Source organism: Mus musculus, chromosome 6 (genome assembly GCF_000001635.26).
Source record: "Mus musculus strain C57BL/6J chromosome 6, GRCm38.p6 C57BL/6J".
In the NCBI taxonomy this organism is placed as follows: domain Eukaryota; kingdom Metazoa; phylum Chordata; class Mammalia; order Rodentia; family Muridae; genus Mus; species Mus musculus.
The window spans coordinates 83,803,981-83,831,741 of NC_000072.6; the positions used below are offsets into that span (position 1 = coordinate 83,803,981).

A 27,761-nucleotide genomic window follows, 5' to 3' on the forward strand; every position below is an offset into this window, starting at 1 on the left:
CTCAACAACAGGAAACTGCTCAACAGTTAGAGAACACCTTAAAAAAAAAACAACAAAAAAACCAAAATCCCCCAAAAAACAATAATAACAAAAAAGCCCAGCCAAATCAGGAGCCCACCAAGTGTTTAACTCCACTGACATGAAACATCCAGAAAAGATGCACTAGCCAAACCAGGGCCAAGGGCCCTGCACGTGAAAAAGCTTACTGAGAAAGATGAATATGGTGGTTGTTCCAGCACTGAAGAAAGTTCCTAAGCTGAGTGACTTGGACAGTAAATCTCATGATTCATATGGTATGCATCATTAGTGAACTACCCCAGCTCAAAGCTGTGTTTTGTTTTGGAGGCCCTGTTTCCACTTTTCAAGGATTAGTTTATTTCTATTAACTTATTTACAGACAGAATCGCGCTATATAGACCTGGCTGGTCTGAACTCTTATGTTGGCTAGTGATCTGCCTGCCTGTGTATCCCAAATCCTGGGGTTAAGGATGTGCACCACCCACATCTGGATTAAGGACGTGTACCACCCACCTCTGGTTGGTTTTTGAAGGCTCACAATCTGCAGGACAAAATTCTCCTTATGTGTATTTGCAGAATGAGACATTTATAGGAAATGCATTTTATACTCAAGGGATGCAGTTTGCTGTTGGAACACTTCCTTAGCCATGCATGAAATCTTTCATTTAACCACTCCAGCACTGAAATACAATTTAGTACTAGGACAGCCTGGTGGTCCACACCTACAATGTCAGCACTGGAGAGGCTGAAGGAGGAGGATCAGAGGTTCAAGTCTAGTCTGGACCACAGCAAGACTGACTCAAAAAAGGAAGCTACTTTTTTTTTTTTTTTTTTTTTTTTTTTTGGTTTTTCGAGACAGGGTTTCTCTGTAGAGCCCTGGCTGTCCTGGAACTCACTTTGTAGACCAGGCTGGCCTCGAACTCAGAAATCCGCCTGCCTCTGCCTCCCAAGTGCTGGGATTAAAGGCGTGCGCCACCACGCCCGGCAGGAAGCTACTTTTTAATAACCTTATCCAGGGTTAAGGATATTAACCTCAGTGGTAGGATGCTGCTGTGTGAGGTTCTGAGTTTGATCCTAAGAACTGCCATTTTTTTTTCTTTATAGAATTAAGTAGCCTAGAATGTTTATTCATTCAAAGAAAAAAAAAAGTTAAATTTGGAGAGAAGAGCTCAGCAAATCTTCATTTAAATTATAAGTAATAAAATGTAGGGAGGATTTTACATTAAAAAAGAAAAGATACATCTGCCCTTGAATTCCCTCCTGTTCCCCAAAGACAGGAAGTGTGGCTTCTAAGCTTGACACCCTGAAGAAAGCAGTGTCTAATGTCCTAGTCCCTTGATTCCAAGGAAATGGAAACTTCTGGGCCCAGCAGTGGGTTAGGTGATAGACAGAGGCCAGGTAGTATGCAGTCAGCTTTATTGTTTGGTTGGATAGATTCTGGCTCTGTTCCTATGATCACCCAGAGCTTCTGTGTGGGAGGATTGTAACTGGAGGATTCACCTTCCAGATTAACTGTTGTCTGGTGACATCCTTAGGTTAGCAGGACGGGCTTCAGTAGGTGCTCAACACCCACTGTTTGGCCATCTCAGGACTGAACATCCCGGGAGCAGCAAGTCTCATGGCAATGGTGGACACAATCAGTCAGGGTCCCTACTTCACATCAGCATCCTTTCTTCTGTCTGCTTAGCAAACGGATGCCCTCCATTCCTGTTTTCCCAGAGGAGAATGGCTGGGATGAGCTTTTCCATCAGGTAGGTACTTCTTGTCAAATTTGTCAGACCCCTGAGTTCCTATCCTTGACATCCTGTAAACCAAGACCCTTACTGAAGACGCCTGTCCCTCTGGCAGTAGGGGACAAACTTAGAAGGTCAGGCCGTCACATGCTCATTGCCATAGTCCCAATCAAGAGGTCTACTCTGGCTTCCCCTCTTTCCTGGCTCCTTGAGGGTGCTAGTGCAAGCTCAGGGCTGTTTGCCTGCACCTTCATCTCTCTATAGCAAAAAAAAAAACAAAACAAAACAAAAAAAAAAAACTTGACATAACAATAACCTGGAAAACATTTAGTAGTTCACCAAAACCATTTATTTTTAAGCCATGGTTAACCTTACAATCTTAATGAAGCAATCATAGGTCTTGTGACTTTGGAAATAGTGCTAACCCAGTCTCAACCTTTCACGGGCCTGGAGTACAGCTTGGTGTAGTGCTTGCATAACACATGTGAGGTCCTGGGTTCAATAAAAAGGACCCAATCTTCTCCTTAGAATATCTCCTGGCTTGTTTATATGATAACCATAAGTCAGGTACACTACAGATAGAAACTGGCCCCTGACCCTGAGCTACAGTACCAAGGCTTTGGATATCTCAGATTTCTGATGTAGTCCAAAATTCATGAATAATTCCTTCCTCCCCACCCCCCAAAGTTAATAGGGTCAAATAATCACAGAACTCAGTCTCTAATAAATGAATACTGAGACCAGGCAGACTAGCAGCTATTTAGAATGCTTTCTATTGCTGTATAAGAATTTACACAGCAATCTAAGAATTCCAAGGAAAAAAAACAACCCAAAACTTTTTTGTAATTGGGGCTAAGTCTGTAGTCTCGGGTACAATTGTGCTTCCTCACAACACTGGATAGTAAAAGAGTTGGGTCACAGGAATAAGTCATTCCATACATTACTAAGGGCCAGTTCACTGGCTGCATCCCAAGCCTACAGTCAGCACCCTGCCTCTGAGGTTGACTCAACACACTAGCTCTTGGATTCCAGGTATACCCAACAGCATACACCCCTGAAAGCAGGATAAAGAATGACATCCAAATAAAATGAGCCAGCACAGCGGGAGGGAGGCAGGCCTCTTGGACCATTCCTAGCAGCTTGGCTTCCAAAGAGCAAAACTGAAGGATGGAACAAAGCTGCCTCAGGCTTGCATAAGCTTTCCATAGGTGCTCAGAGGAAGGTGCACTACGCAAACAGAGATTCTGAAGGATCTTCCTGCAATCCTGATACAGCCTGACCTCATGGAGACTACAAGAGAAAGAATCTTTTTAAATGTCCTACACATACCCTCCTCCTCTCCTTATTAGAGGTGACAAGCCAAGCTAAAAGCTTAAACAGGAATAAAGTCATTCCAGAAGGAGTTCCTAGTTTCATTCTCTCTTGATGGAGAGGCTTTGAATTGATGTGTGTGTCTGGCCATACAAGTTCCCTGAGCTACTCACTAGGATGTGACCTGAGAGGGAGGCCACTTCCACAAGATGCCATCCTTGTGATGACTCAAACAGGAAAAAGAGGGACATCTGTCTTTAACTGCTGGGGCTGTGTTCAAATCAAGGGAGGGTTGAGAACAGCTCAAGGGTAGGACTAACCTGGCACAAGTGAGACTCTGGGTTCTATCCATGGCACCAAGAAAAAATGGAAACTCAGCAAACCAGTTCATATGAAAAAGGGAAACTTTCAACTTTCCAGACCTCAGTCCTCTCCTTCCAGTCTCTGCCCATATCTATACACTGATCTGATGGACTGCTGGAAGCAGCATGATCTTTCCAGACCTGTCATTCACCACAGTGATAGCCACACAGAAGCCACAGCACTATCAGTCCTCCCAAGACCCTTGTCCTCGGAGTACGATCAGGACAGGACACTTGTTCTCTCACCCTCAGACACTACCACCTTCACCTCGACTCACAGCGGCAGCTTCTGGTGCAGTTCAGTTCCACAGAACACCAACAAAAACCCTAGTGAGTTAGAGCTAGAACTAAGAGTGCACCTAGGCAGGACCATGAGGACACTAAAGCTGGTCTGTGGGAACAGTAACACCTACTAACAGCTTCAAGTACATAGCAAGCCTGATTGTTGTGCTCTCGGGCAGGACCCCTCAGCACCTTAGTTTCTGGAAATCACTCTGTAAGGCATGAGAAAAACCCAAACTAAGCAGCTTGTTAGTGTCTGGAAACACAGAAAATATAAGGGAATTAAGACATCCTAAGAATCAGATATTGAAGGGACTTAGGAAAACAAAACTGTCCAGAAAAGGTTCAAGGTGTAACTAACACAACTGAAGGCCCATCTCAGACTTTGACTAATAGTGTCTTTTAGAGCTGAGGGGGGAAAGAAGCCAGAAGCAGCCCCCATGAAGATCATGAAGGCAAAGCAACCCTGATGAGTGACAATAGCTACATACTAATGATAGGATAGCAGTCACTAATGACAATCACCATCAAGCCCTGCTTTTCTGATATACAACTCACATCCATCCAAAGTTACAGTCATCCAAGAACTTTCAAATCTGTGTTCTCTTGAGCTGAGTTCAGGACAGGAGACAAGAGCTTTATGGGCCACTGGTATCCCAGTTCATCATGGAAATATCAGGGGATGGGAGCTGCATGTTATATCTGGTTTGTATCTCATGTTTTCCCCCTTATCACCCAGCTGCAAACTCCTTAAGTTCTCCAGGAACCCTGCTGCTGGTAGGTACACAGCAGGGAAAATTATTCTTAAATACTGTTTTCCTTGGTCAGCTTATTTTGCTAAAATGCAGACAACATTCCTTACAAGGGAAAAACAATCGCAGTTCCTTAACTCCAAAGAGCTCATCAAAAATAAAATAAATTGGAAACTGCTCTGAGCAAGTCTGCACAACAGAAGAGCCATGCTCAGGCTTGGAGAGTTGTACCTCGCACATTAGTTACTCAGAGTCACAATATCCAGTTAAACCACCTTCCCAACCCAACCCGCCCTGGCTGCACACCCTTGCCACCCCCCTTCAGCTCCGCCCTTTTTGTGCATTGCTGGCCCCAGGTACGGGGACAAGACAAGTCCTTCTGGAAGCTTCCAACAGCTCAGTACTTCACTCCTGGAACAAACTCCTTGGCATCTGGATTCAGGTTACTTTTGCTCTGAAATAAGAACCAAGAGAAAACAATGCCAGGCGTGGTGGTACACACCTTTAATCACAGTACTCAGGAGGCAGAGGCAGGTGGATCTCTGTGATTTCCCTCCCCATACTAATGGTTGTCTTTCTGCTTTCATGTCATACTGTACTTTAAAACTTCTTTCCAAGCTAGGGATGTAGCTCACTGATGAGTACAAGCCTAGCATAGTCAATACTCAAAGTCCAGCCCTGCAGAGAGTGAAAGCACAAGCAGAGAGAGAGGAAGGAGGAGAGGGACAGACAGGGACAAAAAAAAAAAAAAAAATCATTTATTTTTGAAGTTCTGAGGACCGAACCCAGTGTCTGAAAAAAGGAAGAGTATTAATACCCCAGGCTATAACTGTATTGTTCTCAGAGGCTGTTCCTTCATGTGTCCCACTCCACTACAGAATATTTTCCTGAATGCATAAATGATATTCATTCCAAATAGCACTTCAAGCTACTGAACTGGTAAAAAAAACAATATTCCTCAAAGCCAGCTTGGATACCTGAACCTCTATTTTCCTCATCTTTCTGTGCCCCTTGGTGCACTTGTGAACAGCCTAAGTCTTGGCTCACTGCAGGGCACAGCCATATAGGAACATAACTCTTTGAACAATGCTCAAAGTGCCACATCAAAACAGAAGGCAAGAAACTCACTTCCCCGATTTAACTGACATGCAAACTGGCCTGTCAGCAGTGTGTTCCTAGCAGAGAGAGTGAAAGATACAGTGAAAGATACAGTGAAAGAGAAAAACAGTATCAAGTAGTTTATTGAAGCCCAATTCAGGCTTCTAACCTTTATCCCAGTGTAGAGCATCAGGTAAATGAACACTGATGACTACAATTTCACAGAGCTTGGGGCTCATCTAAGGGGTTGAAGGCATGGCAACTCAGACTTGATGTAGGGTACAGAGCCACACAGAGCATCAATGACTCTAAACACCATACTCTTTCATGATGTTACATGTGGAACTACTGAAGGCTCTTACCAAAATGTCTTCAGATTCATGACTGTCACCAACTGATAGTCCATTTAACTGCTGTTGTAAGTGCCCCACAGCCTGAGGCAGGTCTCGTGCTGGGATGAACCAGTCCTGGTCCTCTTCATCCAGCATCTCCTGGAAGCAGCGGTCCAAGAAGTCTTGCTCCTGTAGCTCTTCCTCCACCTGCCAACAAAGGGGAAAGCTCAGGTGTTATCCCAGAGGATGTTCTCAGCCCTTCCCACCAGATGGGCAGGAGAGCTAATGATGCTTCTAATGACAATTGTGGTTTAAATGAGAACTATTCCCAATTGGCTCATGTTTCTGAATACATGGTCCCTAGTTGGTGATGCTGTTTAGGGACATCACAGAACCTTTATGAGGTGAAGCCTATGTGGAGAAAGTATGTCACTGGAGGCAGGCTTTGAGATTTACAGCCCTACCCAATTCCTTGTACTCTCTGCTTCCAATTTGTAGATAACATGTGAAAAACCAGCTTCTTGTTCCTGTTGTTAATGCTTGTTTGCTGCCATACCTTCTCAGACATGATGGACTGACTGTATCTCCCTAGAATTGTAAGCTATAATAGAACCTTTTCTTCCCCAAGTTGCTTTTGATCATGAATCACAGAAACTAAAAAGAAAACATGATCTTAGTTATTCAAAATGGCAGAAACTTTAGGTCTTCACAGATCTTTATGGGACACTTTTTATTATTACTTTTGATTTTGACTCTTGCTTTTATTTTTTTAATTCTCCATTGTTATGGTGGTGTAGAAGAATCTTTTTATAGCTTGCATTCTTTCTTTGACCTTGATAAAAACATTCTTTCTAGACAGATGTTGTGGCACCTGTTACTACCTTCAACACTCAGGAAGCAGAGACAGGTGGGTCTCTGTAAGTTCAAGGCCAGCCTAGTCTATGTTCTAGACCAGCCAGAGCCACATAGTGAGACCCTGATTCAAAAAAACAAAACAAAATTCTTAAATTCTCCACTTTACAGGGAACATGCAAAAGACAAAGTATGTAACTGGTCTGCAACCAGTATTCTGAAAACTTAATCAAAAACATTAACTCCTGATTCACTTTTCTAGTAATAAGAACCCCAAAGGCAGAAAAGTACTTTCAGAATCTTAGATACAAAGAATACTTTCTGGCATCACCAGAAATATATGTCACAATTTAATAGCCTTTCAAAACAAGAACACTGAATATTTAAACTACTCTGTACTTCTTAAACATTGTCACAAACTGAAACAAAGAGATCTAGGATTATCCAGTCCTTTGCAGACAGTGTTTACTCAGATTTCAGTGACTTCATGGGCCACTCCACACTTGCCAAAGCTCTTTCCCACCTCCTTCTGGGTAATAGGTTCACAGCTCATTGCCTCTACAATATAGATCAAACAACAACAATAATCACTCAGTTGTAAGTCACAGGTTCAGAAAAAGTCACTAATAGCAAGTTTTTAATTCTTTCTGTTGTTTTGTTTTTAGACAGTTTTATAGATATATCACAGGTTGGTCTTGAAAACTCTGTAGCTAAGGCTGACCTTGAACTTCTGACCTTCCAAAATGCTGGGATCATGGGCATGTTCTATTACCCAGCTTAAGAAGAGTAAATTAAATTAATAATTGCCAAAATATTTGTAAATCTCATAAATTCATAGTTATGAAGCTCAAATAATTAAAATAAAGTATTTCTTTTTTTTTTGAAAGATTTATCTATTTATTATATGTAAGTACACTGTAGCTGTCTTCAGACACTCCAGAAGAGGGCATCAGATCTCATTACGGATAGTTGTAAGCCACCATGTGGTTGTTGGGATTTGAACTCAGGACCTCTGGAAGAGTAGTCGGTGTTCTTAACTGCTGAGCCATCTTTCCAGCCCCAAAATAAAGTATTTCTAAGTCATAGCTTTGTATTTGAAATGTCTTGCATTTATTTTCTCTATCCATTTTTCTCTCTTTGTGACAGGGCTGGACTCACTATGTATACAGCTGAAGCTGGCTATGAACTCACATCGACCCTCCTGTCTCAGCCTACCAAGTCTTAGAACCACATTTCTGCTCTCCATTCTCTTACATATTCCCTTGCTCAAATATTTTACCATAGCTGTTTCGTTTAGGACCTTGCCCATGTCTGTCTGTCTGTCTGTCTCTCTCTCTCTTTTGTTTTTTGAGACAAGGTTTCTCTGTATAGCCCTGGCTGTCCTGGAACTCACTCCGTAGACCAGGCTGGCCTCGAACTCAGAAATCTACCTGCCTCTGCCTCCCAAGTGCTGGGATTAAAGGTGTGCGCAACCACTGCCAAGCTGTAAATCTTTCTCTTATTATAGCAGTATTCCATTTTCTTTGCATAAAAGTTGGGAGATTTGCACTTAGAACATAAAAGAAAAAGAAAAACCAACAAAAGACTGTGAGTCTCAGCTCTGAGGCATGAATGAGCATTATGCCTGCTCTGAGTTCAGTTATTAGACACGCATGGGGAAATGATAGGAGCTTAAGAAAAAAAATTCCTCCAGTTAGAAAACAGGAATGTAAAAGACCCCTAACACACAACTGAGCAGTGTCTTCTACATCCTATGTCATGTCTCGCCAGTGACAATACCTCCAAGTTGCAGAGAATTGGTATTTGCCTCCTGCTTAGCAGAACTGAGTCCCTTTTCTCTTTAATATTAAAATTATCGGAATATGAATATAAATCGTTCACAAATATAACTAATGTGTTTTTTACAAGAATTCTTCTCTTTCTTGAGTTATCCTTCCTCTAAAATATATTATTATTTTTAATTGGGAGGGGGGAGTAAGTGCACATTAGTGCAAGTAAATAAGAAGGCCAGAAGAAAAGCCTATTAGAGACACTGGAGCTGGAGTTACAGGTGGCTGTGAAATGCCATGCAGATGCTGAAAAGCACATTCCTTGTCCCTGCAAGAACAGCAAGCACTCTTTTTTTTTTTTTTTAATGTTTTTAAATGGATTTTTAAAAAAGATTTATTTATTATTATATCTAAGTACACTGTAGCTGTCTTCAGATGCACCAGAAGAGGGCATCCCATCTCATTACAGATGGTTGTGAGCCACCATGTGGTTGCTGGGATTTGAACTCAGGACCTTTGGAAGAGCAGTCGGTGCTCTTAACCACTGAGCCATCTCTCCAGCCCACAGCAAGCACTCTTAATGTAGAGTTATCTCTTCAGCTCCTTGAGTTATACTTCCTGAGATCACACTTGTTGTCTGCTTGTGTCAGGGTCTCATGTATCTGTGGATAGGCTCAAACTCAATATGAAGCTGACCTCCAACTGTTCTTGTTGACTCTACCTCTGAAGTACATACCATCATATACTACTGCTTGCTGAGATCTCAAACAAATGGTAGTTCCTTATTTAGGACTTAGTTGTTGTCTCCTCAAGATGACATTCCAATATGGTTCTAAAAGCCTCATACTTGGTCAACCTTTTTTTTTTGAGACAAATCCTTGAACTCCTTCTCCCCTTGCGCCTACCTAGCAAATGTTGGGATTATAGGCATGCACCACCACTACCATCTTTCAGAGAACATTTCCTCCCCCCAGACCCCCAAAAGATCAGGGGCTGGGGAAACAGCTCAGCAGGGGAAGTGCTTATGGAACAAACATGAGGCCCTGGGGATCCCCAGTGTTCACGGTTTACGTTTTAGGATAGATGTGGTGGTGTGTAATCTCAGTGTCCAGAGGCAGAGGCAGAGGCAGAGGCAGATGCAGATGCAGAAGAGGTCTAGGAACTCACTGGCTAGCCAGTCTAGCCAATCACCAACTTCAGATTCACTGGAGACTGACAGAGAAAGACAATACTGACAAAAAAGAAAATACTGACATATAGCTTCCACATGCATAAGTGCATGTAAATGTGTGTACCTTCTGCTCCAGCCAATGGCAATGCTAGGGTTAGGGATTATAGCTTTAAAAGTTCTTATTTTGTTTATTTACTGACTTATTGCTGGAGGGAGGTGCACATGTGTCACTGCACATGTGGATGTCAGATGACAACTTGTGGGAGTTTGTTCTCCTTTCACTGTGTGGGTCCTGAGGATTAAACTCAGGTTTGTAAGGCATGGTAGCAATTGCCTAATATGACTTTCCAGAATGAGGTACACAAGAACAGCGCGAGCATGTCAGTAAAGTGTTGTAGTAGACAATGAGCAGGGAAGAGCACCACACAAGCAGCAGGGACAGTGAAGGATTCCCATCCCTCCTGTGAGTGAGGAGCCTCCACTCCAGTCAGCTGCATTCCTTCCACTTCCACTGTGTGCATCCTTACTAGTGGATAGCAGATACTCCAGCTAGAGAAGCTGTTTTCTTCCTGAGTAGGTTTTCAAATAGCACATATTTTATCATAAATTGTGCATTATTAATTATTTTACTCAAACTTGATTTCATAAAGAAGCATTTTTCCAGGGAAAACATTTTTAAACCATATAATCTACCAAGTATTTACCATGAGCAAAACTTACACTTTTATGCTGACTACATCAATGTGGTTGGGTAGAGGTATAGGGAAGACAGAGACCCACAGATGGCAGAAGGGAAGAAGGAGGGAGAGACTACAGTTACTTGAGGGTTTAGGAAGATTTAGAAGGCTAAGCCCTTGGCTTAGAACCCAGAGTTATAGACTCTAACTTGAGTTATAAGCCTCTGGCTGCTAAGGCCTAGAACCCCTGATTCTCTAAGTGTGTTGGGACTTTATTAACACTAAAAGAGCCATCCCATACCTATAAGTACAGCAAAAAAAAAAAAAAAAAAAAAAGATTCCAGTAGGTCAATGGGATAGTGATTGTCTTCTACCTTTGCCTACCTGTCTGTTGAAATCCTCTTCATTTTCCATCCACATGTATTCTGCAAATGGGTTTTCCTTTTCCTCATGTCCATTTAATCCTTGGTCTTCTTTGCATTTCACACTGGGTGATGTACTTGCCACACTGGATCCATTCATTATGGAGATTCTAAATAGATTTTTTAAAAAAAGCAAAAAATAAAGAACCAAGAAAATATGACTCTAAACACCTAGATCCTTCCAGACGCTTCTCAAGTTGTAGGCTGATGACTTTAATGAAAATGTTGTGTTGGTCTGGTGCTGCTATGTCGTCAAATGCTAAATACTCGTCCCCAAGATCTGGTTGGCCCCAATGAGCAGATGTTCCTCATGGCTACTAAGAGATGCTATGTAAACCTTGTTCCCCAATTTAAAACTATTCATTAAAATAAAGTGGCTACAGGCAATTACTGTGAAGAACAGAAAAGGCAGAAATTCAGCTTTCAGCCTGAGGGTCGAAGGTAGGGATCATGAGGAAGCAGGAGGAAGAAGGAGAGAGGAGAGAAAGGAAGAAGCCAGAACAGGAAGTCTCCACTAGAGTGATGGACCAGGAGCACATGCCCAAGTGAAATGCTTCCCCAGGATGGATGCTGCAGCAGAAGTAACTCAGGTGAGACTCAACTAGCAAGTGCTTTGGGAGCACTACTGGAGAATTAAGTCTAGTGCTAGAAAAAATAGATTAGGGCTAATTCCCCCCAGTAATTATGTCAAAGCTAAATAAATATAGTCTGGGTCTCATTCATTTAGAAGCTAACAAGGATAGAATTAATCCAATTACTTTACACAAACACAACTGTTAGCTTGTAACTGTTATGGCATCATCACATAGATCTACCTATCTATTACCAACTATACAGGTGTATAGTTCTTTTAAGAATTGAGAGGAATGGGACTTGGTGGCCTCACATCTGTCATCTCAGCACTCAGACGTCAAAACAGGAAGACTGTCTCAAGTTTCAGGTTAGCCCCGGCTATTGTGAAACCTGTCTCAAACAAAAACAAAAAACAAAAACAAAAGGGAATAAGAAAGACTAAGTTTACTCTTTCTAAACAAAAGCCAAATGATGTAGAAGGAGTATCCTATGCCAAATTCCTAAAAGTCCTAGAACCTACTACAGATTAGCTTCCTTACCTTTAGACAGGAAGAGGAAGTACATTCTTTCTAAAACTAGTTTTTATTTGTATGTGCATCTGTATGAGTGTATGCCATGCGTGAGGGTGCCCAGACACCAGAAGAGGGCGACAAATCACTTGGAGCTGGGTTATCTGTAATTATGAACTGCCTTAATGTCTGTACTGGGAACTGAACCCAACTAGGGTCTTCTGCAAGAGCAGCAAGTGCTCCTAACAGCTGAGCCATCGTCCCAGCCCCCTACAGATGTACTGTTAACAGTGCAAGCACCTGCTCTTTATTCTGAGTATGAAATTCTCTCTTTAAAATTTATTTAAAAAATAACAGAGTTCATGAGAGGTGAGGTTAGAGAGATTACCAAAAGAAAAAAGAAAAAAAATCACTGTATTGCTAGGCAAAAACAATAAATTCACTAGCTGCTCAACCACCTACAGTTAAGAACAATGAGCAACACATGCACAAAGCCTTCCTAGCCCTAAGCTCCTATCTGTGCAGCTACATACATACATTCCCCAGTTCCTTTCTTGTTAGTAGGATGGCATGATGTTCTATATCAACATGAAAACCTGTCTTGGGAACGGAGGCCAGTGTCTCTATGTGATACAGTCTGGAAGAGTCTCTGTCCATCTTTCTGATCATCTTACTGATTTCCTTCGACTATCTTCCAGAAACACAGCTACTGCATTATTGGTTATATTCATTTGAAGTTCTTAATTTGTTGCCACCCTGGTGAGATGGCTCAGAGGGTAAAAGTACTTACTGCTAAGCCTGGTGACAGAGTTCTATTCATGGATTCCACGTGGTAGAAGGAAGAAGAATCATAGTATAAAGTTTACCCCCTGAGCCATCTTGACAGCTCTCTATCTATCTATCTATCTATCTATCTATCTATCTATCTATCCATCCATCCATCCATCCATCCATCCATCCATCCATCCATCCACCCACCCATCCTTATTTAAAGGCAAATGGGTGAATTTATAGTACAGTGGTTCATCTCTAGCATGGCAAATTAACAAGTGAACCAAGATTCATATGACTATAACTTTTCTTTGGCTTCTATATTAGTTACTTTATATACTACTAGGACCAAAATACTTGAAAAACGCAGCTTAAAGAAGGGTTTATTTTGGCTCACAGTTTGAAAGCACAGTCCATCATGGGGAAGGCATGGTGACAAGGATTTGAGAAGCTATTACACTGCACTACAGTCGGGAAGCAGATGCTCAGCTTTCCTTCTTCTTCAGTCCTGAATCCTAAGCTATGGGACAGTGGTGTGCACTTCTAATCTAGAAATTCCCTCACTGACATGCTCAGAGGTTGATCTCCTAGATGATTCTAGCTAGATCTCACCACGTTGGCAGTCAATATAAACCATCAAAGCAATTTTAAATTCAGTTTGGCATTTTTTATATCATTTATGTCTTTTTTCTATAGCGACTACTCCTTCCTCCACTAAGCTGCTGTCCCTTAGGAGCACACCAGTAATGATAGTCATTGTCCCAGTTCATATGCATAAATTTTATCTTCCAATCAGATTCTCTACTTTTGAGAAACAAGGCTGTGGGGGGCTGGTAGGATAGCTCAGCAATTAAGAGCATTTGCTTTCATATCTTTCAGAAGACCTGGGCTCAGTTCCCAGCACCCACTCAATGGCTTACAACCATCTGTTAACTCAAGTTTCAAGGGAATCTGACAGCCTCTGCTGGTCTCAGTGGGCATCAGCTACAGCTGTGGTGCAGACATGGATGCAGGTAAAACACCCTTACGCAGAAAAATAAATATTTTAAAAAAGAAACAAAGCCAAAGTCTACACATGCTGCCATTCATATGCCAATCTCCGCTCTATCCCGCTGGCTGCTGGGAATCAAGTTTCCTTTAACAAATTATTTTTCTCTTGTTGCCATCTAGGCAACACACCTGAAAGTTTATCTATGCTTTGAGAACACTTATTGTAGCAAAGGCTTTTATTCTTAGGGCTTAGGAGATAGAAGTAGGAGGATCAGCAGTTCAAAGTCATCTTTAGATACCTAGCAAGCTGGAGTTCATCCAGGGAAAATCTGTCACAAACAAACAAACAAATGTGCTGGGAACTTATCTCAGTGCATACCAGGTCTTGGGTACAACCTCTAGTACTGCAAGAATAGTAGAAACACAGCTCAAGAGTTCTAAGAGAATTTCATATTAGGGCAGCTATGGTGCCTCATGTCTGCAATACCAGCGCTCCAGAGGCTGAGGCAGAAGGCTTATCGTGAGCTCCAGGTCAGACTGTGCTATGATACCTTGTCCATCCCCCATGATTTCATTTTAAACAGATGTGTAAGTAGGGTATCAAGTAAGCAATACATCTGTTTAGCATACTGTAAACAGAGACAGAAGAAATCATTTTATTCCCAATTGCACAGGGTATCTTCCCCCAGCAGGGGGAATCCAGCTCAGTACTGCTGACCCTTCCATATACAGTGTGTGAGCAAAGAAGCCTGCTTTGAATGTCAATGCACCTGAAAAATAAGGTGGCATTCCTATACAGAGACCCCACAGGGACTAGGCCTTGCTGAGCAGCAGGTTGTGCTAGGCTGTCATTCTCAAGGCCTTACTTGTTAGCTGCTTATAATAGGCAGTTACTCCTGTCCACCAATTCAGACACCATCCAGAGAAACAGAGTTCAGTTTTCTGAAACTCTACCTTTGTCCAAAATGAATAAAGAAAGAGAAGAGAGCAAAAGAGTAAGACTCTGGTGTAGAGCAAGACAGAACACAGTAAGCTGCAGGACACACTTGTTCATGAGAGTGGGAATGGAAACCAAGCATAACATGGGTGTGCTGGCTCTTGATTTTAAGACAGGCCCATCTTAGGTCTCATCCATGGTTTCTGGTTCACAAAACAGCCTTTTGGTTCATTTTGGCTTAGTATCAATAAAGGTGGAAGGCAGTCCTTTATCCTTCTCTTTGCTCTCGAGTGCTGGGAATAGAAACCAGGGCTTTGCAAATTCTGGAAAGCACTTTGCCACTGAGCTGCAACCCAGCCCTGGACAGGCTCTTGTAATGCTGAAGTGCTTTAGACTTCAGGGATCTTCCTCTGTCCCTTTCTCCTCCTAGAAGGCTATTGAAACTAAAATTTCTTTTCCCCTAGACAAGTAATTGAAAACAAAGATATATTCCGAGCTTCCCCTATCTTTCTGCCTTGAGCTGGCCAGAAACAAATTCTCTGATCTTGTGGACTGATCATAAAACTCCATTTCAATAGAGGCCCTGCTGTAGCTGGGAGGACAGATTGTTGTGCAGAGTCCAAGAAGAATCTGGACAGACAGGCCCTGCTGGGGTTTCCTATGCAGTCTTCTAGCATTAGACCACACCCTTGCTGTCTGGGCACACTATTACAGGGTCAGTAATCCTGTTTCAATTATGCTTTTATAATGAAGCCTTCCTTCATAAAGAACTCAAAGAGAAGTGGGTTTGGAGCATTTCTACAGAGCTGAACACAAAGAAGCTTGTAGGAAAGTGAACTCATTCATGAGCTTGGGGGGGGGGAGGCGAGGGGGGGCAGCTCCACAGGACTGGGAATTCCTGGAGACAGGATATTTTCCAAACCTCATCCCACCAATCTCTGTCTGGCAATCTGTTCCTTTGTTGTTGTCTTCTTTATTTTTGTAACAGGTGTCTCATTCTGTACCCCTGGTTGGTCTGAAACTGGCTATGTGGACCAGGCTGCCCTTTACCTCACTGTGACTCTTTGCCTTGCCTCCCAGATGCTAGGATTACAGGCATGTAGCATCAACCCAGTGGTATTTGCTTCCTACAAAACATCCTTTAAACTAAACTTGTAAACATCAGTATTTCCCTGAGTTGTGAGCTGACCAGCAAGCTAAACCTAAGGATGGGGATGATGGGAAGCCCAAATAACAGGCGGTCATAAGTTTCAAAGGCCGACAAACTTCAACTGGTGTTTGAACTGAGGAAGCTTTATGTTGAGAACGAGCTCTCAGTCTGTGGGACCCGATGCTATCTCTAGATAGACAATGTTAGAATTCAACTGCCCAGCTGGTTCCTGCCACAGAAAAGACTGCTAAGGCACATACATTTTGAAATCATAGAAGTGATCTGTACTATAAGCACACAGTAGTAGAAGCTGAATTTGTTTTTCTTTTAGTATTATCAGGTTATTGAACTGAATATAAATGTTGAGGAAAAACAATTCTTGCAGTTCTCAGTGCTGACTACTAAGCTGTACTTTACATTCAACCTGCAGCTTCCACTAAGTGCAAAATTGGTTTTTCCAAACAGTAGCAATCTATATAGTTGTATAATATGACCACTATATATGTATTAACTATACAGGCTTTAAAAACAAAGTACTATCACATCTATATTCTGACTGACTAGGCATAATCTATCCAACAATTTTTTTTTCAGAGCTGGAGACTAGAACCAGCACCTTACGTATGGTGACTAAGTATGTCCCTTACCACAGAGCTAAATTGAAATTTAAGAGGGTTCACACATGGGAAAGACTACCAGGGAGGGCCTGACTGAGGAATTAAGCTACCTTTCTGTGTTATATATAGGTTAGTTTAAGATCACACTGCTGGGTGAGTGTGAACTGGTACTTTAATGTGTCCCTAACTTTGTTTTGCAGGCTGAGAATAGGAGATTCTGCTAGAGATTCCAGCTCCTTGGGAGGCATAGATACTGAGATGTGGTGAAGATATGTGATGATGTGAGGTCACTATCCTTAGTATCACTGATTTCCATCCACAGCGCTTCCCCAGCTTACCACCCAGATGCTTCAACAGTGAGCTGCTTCTGGAGATTCCACTGTTAGTCTGCATCGTAACAGGACCCTTTCTCATAGCAAGACACATTCTTACCAAAGTCTAATGTAGTGGGGATGAAGAAAAATATATGCCCAAAGCTGTCAAAGATAAAGAAATGTTCACTTTCATAAGCCAGACTAAGATTAAGAGTATCTGCCATGATGTCAGCCATGCCACAACAGAGCTGCCCTATGTGACAGGAGTGAGCCAATTGTGTGTAAGCTTGGAAGAGCCTCTTCCCACAGTCAAGCTTTGCCAAGCACAGCCTCTGCTGACAGCCTGCCTGCAACTTCATGAGACTCTCAGGCAGAGGACGGGACTGGGTTACTTCTAGATTCCTCACCACAGGGTATAGATCTGCTATTTTAATTCTTAAGTAGCAATGTGGTGACACTAAGTATGAAGTAGGAAAGTGCTGGAGAAGTGCTTCAAGATCAGACCCAACATGAGACAGACTTCAGGTCTAGCCTGGGTCTAGACTGCACTACAGAAATTCAAAAACAATATGAAAATTATTCTTTCAGTTTTGACAAACATCTTAGAAGAGGAAAGGTTTATTTTGGCTCAGGATTTCAATCCATCGCCAGTTGGCTTCACTACTGTCAGGCCTATGCCACAGTAAAAACATCACAGCAGAAGGGCAGAGTGGAAAACTGCTCTACCTCATGGCATCAGGAAACAGAGAGGAGGAGGGCTGGGGAGCACATGGATTAAAACAAACCCTTCTAGTGACTGACTTCCTCAAAGTCCTTACAGCTCAACAATCAATGAAATCAACAACAGATTAACTCTCTCATGAAGTTAGTATCCTGGTGATCTAATTATCTCAATAGTGACACCAGTTGGAGACCAATTCTTAGGTGAGCTTTTTGGAAAACACTTTACATTCAAACCACCAACAGGAAACATGCTGAAAATGGCAACAGTCATCATGGCTAAAGCTAAGCGAGCACAGTAAACTCAGGGTGGACAAAGCTAGCACAGAGAAGATGAGATACAAGTATCACCCATTTCAGGTTACTTTGATATAGACAGCAATACCCTGACTGCTACCTTAAAATCAAATCAAATCCAAGTAAAGCCACAACATCCCCAAATAACAAAAGAATTACTAGTGGATGAGAAAGTCAAGAAACTGAGAAAAATCACTTAAGTGATTCCTAAGAGTAAAATATAACAAAAAACAAAGATGAATTATAGAGGAATCTTTTAAATTAAAGACTTCCAGACTAGAAAGACAGTGTAAATGAAACACCACCTCTTTGCTGATATTGCAGTGCACCCTGCACTGACAGACTGATGCAGACCCTCTGGGAAGAAAGAATCAAGAACACAAGCGTAAGGCAGGTTCCTGGACCAGAGCCAAGAATACAAAACATACAGAATTTAAAAAGCATTTGACAAGCCTTGAGAAAGCACATTCTGGTTCAGGGCTCTCAGTAAGGAACGTATCACTTGGAAGCATTTCTACAAGGCCTTCCAGTTCTGCTTTATCAGGTCTAAGCCAACACTTTCATTTTTGTTAATTTGCTACAGATCATTCTTATAGAAGAACTACAGGCCATTCCCTTAATACAGTGGCAAAACTCTATGTGGAATAGAAATTCTAGAGTAAAATTTCTACAACAGCAGTTCCCAAATTGGCATTCTTCAAACACTAGTCTAAGGAAATCTTTGAAGCAAAGATTTCCTCCCCATAGCTAAGTGCTGGGGAGATACTCAGTGGGTACAGTACTTGATTTGTAATCACAAAGAACCTGAATCCAACCCCTACCACCTATGTAAAAAAGCCAGATGCAGTGGTATGCACCTATACAAGGCTGGGGCAGTGGGAATAAAAGGAGAGGATCCCTGGGTGGGCAGGCTGGCAAGCCAGCCTTGAGGAATCAAGGAGCTCCAGGTTCAGTGAAAAAGGCTATTTTAAAAAATTAGGTGGAGAGCAATATAGATAGATACCTAATGTTGACCTCTGGCCTCTGTATGTGCACATATGTGCTTGTATAAACCTGTAAGTGCACACACACAGTCATGGGAATTCACAGCTAAGAAGTCTTGTTCAATTTACTAAATACTTCCTAATTTTATTAATTTAGTCATTTGTTTTATTATATCTATTAATTTATTATTGCTATGATATGAATGTAGCTCATTCAAAATTCAGGTGCTGACTTACCACATAACAGCAGTAAGAAAGAGCATCCTTTTGAGGAGGGGAAGAGGCTTGGGAGTGGGATTAAAAGCTTTCAAACAGAATCTGGCTCTCTCATGTTTCTGTGAGGACAACAGAGGAGACGAAATGTGCTATCCTATAAGCAGAACAGCCTCACCAGAAAAGTAAACTGGTCACTGCCTTGATCCTAACATCCAGAGCGACACGGAAATAAAACTTCTGTTCTTTGTAAATATCCAGTCTAAGGTATTTTATTATAACTGCACAATCAGACACCTATTTACTTATTCATTCATTTGTTCATTCATTCATTCATTTTTTATTTAAGATTGGGTCATACACACACACACACACACACACACACACACAGATATCCATCCCTGGCTGTCCTGGAACTCACTTTGCAGACCAGGCTGGCTTGGCACTCACAGAGATCCATCTGCCTCTCAACCTCTAGAGTGTGGTTTACGGTGTGCACCACCACAACTGGCTGTTTTTTTATTTTCAACTTAATGCCTATTAACTTTTATAGACTTTTATAAACAATGTCCCAAAGATATTCTGTGACATTATTCTACTGATTATGTACAAAAATCGCAATAGGCGCCATAATGCACTTAAAGACATTTCCAAAGGCAGAACCAACAGACTTACCAATACTTAATCATAAGATTGTACTCAGCCTTCAAATTATCCCTAGTTGAAGGCAGTCAATTGTTTTTCCAGGAAAACATCAAATAGGGGTCAGCAGAGGGACTCTGACTTCTTCAGCTTAGCTCCAAAAAGAAATATACTCTCGTGTAAAATGATGTCGTTTTAGTCGAAAAGACTAATAAAAAAATTAATGAGGTCAATTATTACATGTAAAATACTTTCTCATCAAATCTCTAACGTCAACTGATAACAAAACCAAAATTGTCTAAAATGATGCAATGGAAGTTTGAACACATCTCTGCTAAGGATCCTCCCCACACTAGATGTCTGAATAATTTCTGTCAAGGCTCTCCCCTGTGATCATCTCCGTTTGACATTTGACCACACACTTAAGAAAATGGGACTCAAATTACTTGTATTAGGAATAGTTTACTTAGCTGGGCATGGTGGCGCACGCCTTTAATCTCAGCACTTGGGAGGCAGAGGCAGGCAGATTTCTGAGTTCGAGGCCAGCCTGGTCTACAGAGTGAGTTCCAGGACAGCCAGGGCTATACAGGGAAACCCTGTCTCAAAAAAACTAAAAAAAAAAAAGAAAAAAAAAAGAGGAATAGTCTACTTGTACCCGTGAAGGTTTCCTGAGAGCGAGCGTCTAGCATGCATCTGTGCAACCACCTCCTGAGCCTCAATACATGATTTTTGCTGACTGTCATTTCTTAAATATTACCAGTATTCTAAATCTCAGGCAGGAGGATGTCTGTGTCTTTCAGGGATAATCACTTTGTACTTCCCAACACCGATGACTCTCCACTACAATCTGTTTCTGACAGGCTCAGTTACTTAAAACTGACTTCTAGAAAATGTTTATGTGCTTTTGTTTACTATTTAGCCCTCAATGACATGAGTGGCTAATGATCTTCTCCTGTGAGTTAAAGGCCAAACATAAAAGCTACCACAGTGGAATCATCTGAACTCCAAAAATTCTATACTGCCAAGACCAACAAATTCACCCAATGACCACTGCATTTGATACAATTTTGAGTAAATAAATAAATAAATAAATAAATAAATTATCATAGCTAAGAGGAGAGAAGAAAACCTAACTACATTATGAGACTGAACACAGTAGATATACATACATAACAAGATTCATTGGAAAGAGCCATATTTCAAAGTTAACTACTGATAAAATCTTGACCAGCAGGCCAAGGTCAGGACAGAATTGCTCTCTGGGAATAAGAGTGCTTCCCTGTGCTCCAGGACAGGGAAGACAAGATCAGTCAGGAATGGGCAGCTTTTAGAGAGGGAAAGACTTCAGTAATGGAATGTAGACTACACTTCAGGACTTTTGGAAAAACTGCTTGAGCCTTGGAATGTGTAAACTCTAAGAACAGAACTAAGTCATCAGGAAGTGAGAAAGCCAAGTTCCACTAGACCAGAGGTTCTTAACTTGTAAGTTGGGTACTTTTGTGTGTGTGTTGGGGAGGGAGGGGGTGGATTCATATAAGATATCCTGCATATCAGATATGTACACGACAATTCATAACAGTAGCAAAATTGGAGTCATGAAATAGCAATGAAATAATTTTATGGTTGAGGGTCACTGTAGCATGAGGAACTGTATTAAAGGGTCACAGCACTAGGAAGGCTAAGAACCACTATGCTAAACCTTTTAGAAAAAGAGAAACCCTTACTTATGTAGGGGAAAAAAAAAGTGAACCACCCAAAATCCAGGGGCTGGAACAAGATTAAAGTATCAGCTTCCAAGTCCTTGCTGGCTGTTCTCCTCTCCCGGGCTCTTCCGGAAAGCTCTCTGCTCTCCAGCATCACTGAACAGTAAATCTGGCCTGAGGTGTTACTTCACCTATGGAAGTACCTGACTTCAGCTTACACATTTCCTTCCTGAAGCCCTTGCTGGTGGCAAGTGTCTTACTAATGAGCTAGACTGCTTGCTGTTCCTTTTCCTTTCCTTTTCCTTTTCCTTTTTTTTTTTTAAATTCTAAGAGTCTTACTAGGTCATCCTGGCTGATCTGGATCTCACTTATGTAGACCAGGCTGGCCTTGGATGAGATGAGCCTGCCTTTGCCTCCCAAGTACAGGAATTAAAAGAAGGCACCACCATACTTGTTTTGATTTCTTGGACAGGGTATTATAAGTTGTTCGGGTTGGCCGAAAACTTGCCATTTTCTGCCTCAGCCTCCTGGGCATCTGGAATTAATTGAATATATCACCTCACATAATAAGTCCATGCTCTTAATTACTACCCATTTAGTTCCAGAAAAGCTATGGAAACAAACTTATTTTTCTCAGATACTACAAATGGTCAGGGAGTAAAAGCTGAACAAAATGAACCTTGCTAATAGTTTCAGAATGTTTCTTATAGGAAATTCCAACTTAATTTTTATCTCATGTATTTCATGTCAGGACTTAGTTGGTAGTAAAATTTGATCTCAGCTGATGTGGGACCTTCATTTTCTACCTGCCACAAACACTCCTGTTTGTTCAGAAGTATGAACATGTCTAATAGTGATGTCCCGGAAGCTCCAGAGTATGACGCACCACAGAAAGCACATCTTTCTAGACTGAGTCTCATCTGCCCTTACAGGCTTAAGAGCCTCTACAGAGTCACCTTCCAAAGGATCTTGTTTCTGAAAGTGACTCCATTTTACAGTCTTCAGGAACTCATAAACTAGCAACATTTTAAGTCTTTTACATTGCAAAATGTAAAAAATCTCCTTACTGATGCCATTTTAACAAAACAAACGAACAACCACAAACTAAAACATGGAAACCCTGGTTGGTGCTGAGGTGTCTATAACAATGTACTGATGCAGATATGAAATTCTTCAGTCTATGACAGTGAAGTCATTTACTCACTCACCACTTATGAATCTCCCATGCATCATATACTGTTTTAAGTCCTGAAAATATAATGAAACTCACTCTAAATAGAGCTCACACAGCAGAAACAGATAGACCAACAACTGATTTCCACGTAATGTGAAGTAAAAGAAATAGGAGTAAAATGCAGTCTAAATTAGAGGAAAGGAGTGGCTAGTAACATGCAGATGAGGAGTGGGTCCTACTTTGCTTGAATTGGTTTTCTTTCTACCTCACCCCAATTAGGGTTTTTCTATGTATCCCTGGCTGTCCTGGAACCCAGTCTGTATAGTAGGCTGGCCTCAAATTCAGAAAGATCTGCCTGCTTCCCCTTCCCAGTGCTGGAAATAAAGGCATGCAACAACACCACTGAACTTTGAATTGATATTGTCAATAAAAATTCTACACTACCGAAACTGCACAAACTATTGTAAAAATTGAAAAGCACACACAAAAAAATAGACAAAATAATGGGACCCTACAGAGCACTGCATAGATACTTCCTCAGACAGTAGTTTTTACCTGCATGTATGTTTATGTGTATAGATACAGGTGTATACATTTTAAAAACAGAAATGGGTTAATCTTTGGAGTTGTTTTTGTTATTTTAATGAGATAAATATACATCCCATAAGGGTATACTTACTGGCTTCATCCAAAGAAGTTTTGCTTCATGTTACTGTATATAACAAGAATTAGGGATGGGGCTTTCAGCCTACTAAACATGTGACCAGTTGGGAATCTAATCTGAGTGACTGTAGAGACTTCATCAAGGGTGTATGACATGAACTGGGTGTGGGGCTGTGTTCATCATTACTGTTATAGTACGAGGTTGTCCACCAAAGGGAACTGGCTAAGTAAACCATGGTATTCTATGAAGTAGCAGAGAAGAAAGATGGTCTGTGTGCTGACGAAGAAAGGATTGGAACAGGTGGCTGGTGAGGGGGAAATCTACTTATCTAATATAATACCTTCTCTGGGAAGCCTTTCAGGAGGAGTTGAGAAGTCCCCAGATCAAATACCTGTGCAATAGTTGCCATGTATCAGGTTCTCACCTAAGCATCAGAGGTAGAAGGATAGAACTGTGGAGCCTGTTGTCATGGAGCTCAGAATAGTCAGGAAGAGAGCCATATGAACAAGTAGTTCTACCACAATACAACTAAATGCAGCACCAGGAAGATATATTGAATCTTTGACATGTGTCAACCATTTTGCTAGATGCTCTATATCTGATAGTATCTATTATCGTGTAAGATAGGTGTCTAAAGAGAAGCCTACAAACCCTAGAACCCCTCAGTTACCCTCTGAAGAAAGGGAAGTGTCTCCAGAATCCTATTCAAATATATAAGAGCCAGATAAGACACGAACCAACCCCTTTTCTTTGTTCATGTGAGACCAGAGCAGGACTCAATACCTCAGCTAGAGACAATATATGGGTTAAACTTGGAGATTAAGAACCAAGAACCACGCAGGGCAGTGGTGGCATACGCCTTTAATCCCAGCACGTGGGAGGCAGAGGCAGGTGGATTTCTGAGTTCGAGGCCAGCCTGGTCTACAGAGTGAATTCCAGGAGAGCCAGGGCTACACAAAGAAACCCTGTCTGGAAAAAAACAAACAAACAAAAAAACCAAGAACCTGACTTGACTCGAAATTCTGCCCAATAGGAATCTTCTGGTTTAGAAGAATAAAGATGTGGTAGACTTAGTTTTCTTTAGAAGCTATAGATGTTAGATGGACAAAGCATAAGATAGACTAAAATCCTATCTTAAATATTACCAAGCTGTTGCTCTATACCAGTGGTTCTGAATCTGTAGGTCATGACCCTTTTGGAGGTTGAACAAACAACCTTTTCACAGGGTTCAAATATCAGAGATCCTGCCTATCAGGTACTTACATTATGGATTCATAACAGTAGCAAAATTACAGTTTTAAAGTAGCAACAGAATAGTTTTGTGGTGGGCGGTCACCACAACATCAGGAATTGTATTAAAGGATTGCAGCATTAAGGAAAGTTGAGAACCACTGCTCTATATGGTTTTGAAAGCACTAAGGTTCAGACAATATGGATGATGAAATAATTTTCCATTCCTTTTTATATTCATCCCCCATCACCACAGGTAATGTGTGTGTGTGCCTATTCCTTGGAAGGCAAAAGTGTCTACTATATATCATCAATCTTGAAATTAGGACACAGATTCAAAGTCTAAAGTCGGACCATAGTTGTTCATTAGTTGATGGCAGATTCAGATTCCAAAGAATAGGTCGGCATGATTCTTTGACAATAACCCAGAAATGTGAAGATGGCTTAGTTAGTAAAGTACTTGTCTTATAAATATAAGGACTTATAGTGGTCCTTAGAAGCCACCTAAAATAGGCAAGCATGGTGGTGAGTCTGTAATAGCAGCACTTCGGGGGCAGATGGGCACACAAACATACCCCTCCCCCAACACACCAACAGGTTACTGGAGAAAAGTTCAAAGAGAAGAAAATATGAAAAATGTAGAAATGGTCTGGAAGTCCTCTTAGGTCTTGAATCAAGAAAGAGGATACTTAGTGTCAACTCAGACAAGATGATCTCTAATTTTACCCACTCAAGCCTTAGCTGTCTATCTTTCTGACTCAAATACAAGATCCAGAGGGCAGGATCTTAACCTCTAGCTCATTGCTATCATCTAAAGTAGAGTACAGCTTAGAGTAAATGCTTAATAAATATTTGTTGAGTGAATGAATAAGTGAACAAATTTCCCAATACACTAAAAAAACCATCCTAGATGGACTTGGGAGTGGGAGTATCAGGAAATGAGGTCTAGGGATCATTCACAAGTACAATTCTTAGGTGTAAATCTTCTTTCTTGCTAAAATTTGCATATAACCCCCAAACTAATACTGGTGGTGCCTTTGAAGTCATTCTTGGTGTGACGGTTAATCTTCATTGCTATCTTGACTAGATTTAGAATCACCATGGAAATATGCCTCTGGGTATGACAAAAAGCTTAATGGAGGAGGGATAACCAACCCACCCAGACTGTGAGCAGCAGCACCCCAAGCTCATGCGTTTGAGTGCATGTGGTGGGCTGAGCATTCATCTCTCTCTACATCCTGACTGTGGATGCAATGGGACCAGCTCCTACTGCGACGGTAGACTACACCCTTCACTCTGTGAACCAGAACAACTCCTTTTTGACTTAAGCTGGCTTTGTCAAGTATCAGTTACAAAAAGAAAACTAAGTGGTGCACATGGATATGTAGATAGCAGCACACTTGCTCTTGCCCTTGTCCTCAGCTAAGGTGGAAAAAGTCAAAGTTGGACCCTGTTGGTTTGGTGCTCATACAGAGATGCCAGAGGACAGAGCAATAGTGGGTAGTTTTGTGCTGAAAGTTCTAGCTTTGGGGTTAAATGGACAGAGTTTACGATATAACTCTGGCACCTATTAGTGGGAAATCACACCTCTGAAAACCATTTTCTGTTGTATAAAATATAGGGAACAAAATCTAACATGATAAGTGGTTTTCAAGATGTAAGATTATAATCTACATAAGGCACGAAGGTTAAGGAAATGCAATTGAGGAAATCTAGGGGAACATGAGTTGAGGTTGGAACATGGAGGATAGGGCTTCTCTCCAGTCCCACATCCTGAACAGCAGAAGTCTCTGTGCATTTAATTCTTGGCTTATAGGTCTCTCCTCTACTAAACTTTAAGATCAAAGGAAGGAAGCACAAGCTACCATCTTCTAAATTTCCAAACAAGTGATCACTAAGCACAGATTTATCAAAGACATGGTAGGTACATTTGATTTTCAAATGCAGACTTACAACAGTTTACTATAGTGACCAACTCAGAGATCGTACTATAGTGACCAACTCAGAGATCGTATTTTACCCATGACTTAGACAACTGCTATAATTGACAAAAATCACAACAGTTTTAAGATTCCGCTCTTTCCAGTGTGAAAAATATGGCACAAACATAAGGCCTGCGAGGCAATGCTGTCACCTATGAGGAAAGACTGATTTTAATTTCCTCTAACAGACTTCTTTCTCTACTACGACAAAAATCTTACCACAGCAAAACACAAGGAACTATATACTGTTATGTGCTACAAATTGGATAAGAAAAATAGTAAAGTAAAGCTTACAAACTCCACAACAGTGAATCTGATGCTAAACTACGACTTAATTTTCCTTTTTGAAAACCAAGAAAAACAATTCCAGATATAAAGCCAAGAAAATGACAACATGAGAACAATGCAATTTTGGATATGGATAGATATCTTATTCTTTCTCCCTTTCTGCCTAAAGTACTAGACGTATTCCAATACTCAATGTCCTCTGGCTTCCAAAATAAAACCCCTATTGTCTAATACTCCTCAACTTCTAAAATCTCAGTTAAAACTATGAGTGATAAGCTAATTTATTCGCAGTAAACGTCTGGCATATTTTTATTTGGGTTTGAGACAGTGTGGAAGGCCATCTAGAAACATATGGTTAGAACCACCACAGGAAGCCAAACACTGCCATACTATGAGGTATAAACAAATAAATTCTCTGTAAAGATAATGCTGAAGGTCGCCTCTGGGCTGTTGTAATTCTCTCAGAGGCTGTGTGTGATAATCACATATATCCCGTATCTTACGGACGTCCGGGATGACCAGGCCCTTCCTCATAGTGTAAATTAGTGCTCTAAGCTGGGTCAGAATCCCGTTCCATCCCGTTCCACGTAACAGATTTCAAATTGGTTGCTGCTGGCAAGCCTTTCCACCTGCATTTTCAGCAGTTTTGAGCAAAAGCACTTTATGAGGACAATGATTCTAGAAGAAGAGTGGGATTAGATGGCATTGAAGGGGAGGCAGAGAGAGTTTAAGCAAGCCCATTGCAGTTCCGAACCTTGCGGAGCCTGTGTTCAGCGTCGTCATCTGCCTCTCGCCTTCACCCTTCCAGGTGCCTACAAAAAGCAAAGTGAGAGGTGTTAGTTTCCGGGGGAAATGAGGCTGAAATCCTGAGGTTGAGAGTGAACGTCTCAGAAGGCGAGAGAGAGGAGGGGCGCCAGGAGGCGGCAGGTCATACGTAGCAAGGATGGTGAAAAGGGATGAGGTGAGAGGAGCTGGCCCGCGAGCGCCAGAGCGTCGGACGGCCTGGGCCCGGGCCGCGCTGGGAAGGGGCTGTGCGCGCTCCCGGGCAGCCCGCGGGTAGAGGGGCTGTGCGCAGTCCCGGGTGGCCAGACGATCCCAGCCCCGACGCCTCAACCCACCTGGCCGCGCGGACAACGCCGCCCCGAGGTCCGCACCACAGCACAGCGCCGCCTCCTAAGAGCGCGAGCCTCGGCGCACAAACGCTCGAGGTACCTCGGCCTCACAC

General features: G+C 41.7%; 1 protein-coding gene and 1 long non-coding RNA gene across 3 annotated transcripts; one reads left to right on the forward strand and one right to left on the reverse strand.

Annotated features, from left to right (window-relative positions):
• Positions 1–943: 943 nt before the first annotated feature.
• On the forward strand, positions 944–7,825 carry Gm52908. Its single transcript, XR_003956458.1, has 2 exons — positions 944–1,769; positions 6,387–7,825. It is a non-coding gene; the product is annotated as a predicted gene, 52908 (long non-coding RNA).
• On the reverse strand, positions 2,078–27,761 carry Paip2b (poly(A) binding protein interacting protein 2B). 2 transcript variants are annotated; one of them, NM_146169.2, is made up of 5 exons: positions 27,655–27,761; positions 27,291–27,348; positions 10,742–10,889; positions 5,919–6,095; positions 2,078–4,912 (listed from the first exon to the last, which is right to left on the reverse strand). In NM_146169.2, exons 2-5 carry the CDS (start codon positions 27,317–27,319, stop codon positions 4,856–4,858), a joined length of 411 nt encoding a protein of 136 aa, NP_666281.2. In that variant the 5' UTR covers positions 27,320–27,348; positions 27,655–27,761; the 3' UTR covers positions 2,078–4,855. The 2 variants fall into 2 exon arrangements, with proteins under 2 accessions (NP_666281.2, XP_006506034.1); XM_006505971.4 differs by lacking the exons at positions 27,291–27,348; positions 27,655–27,761 and adding an exon at positions 16,665–16,896.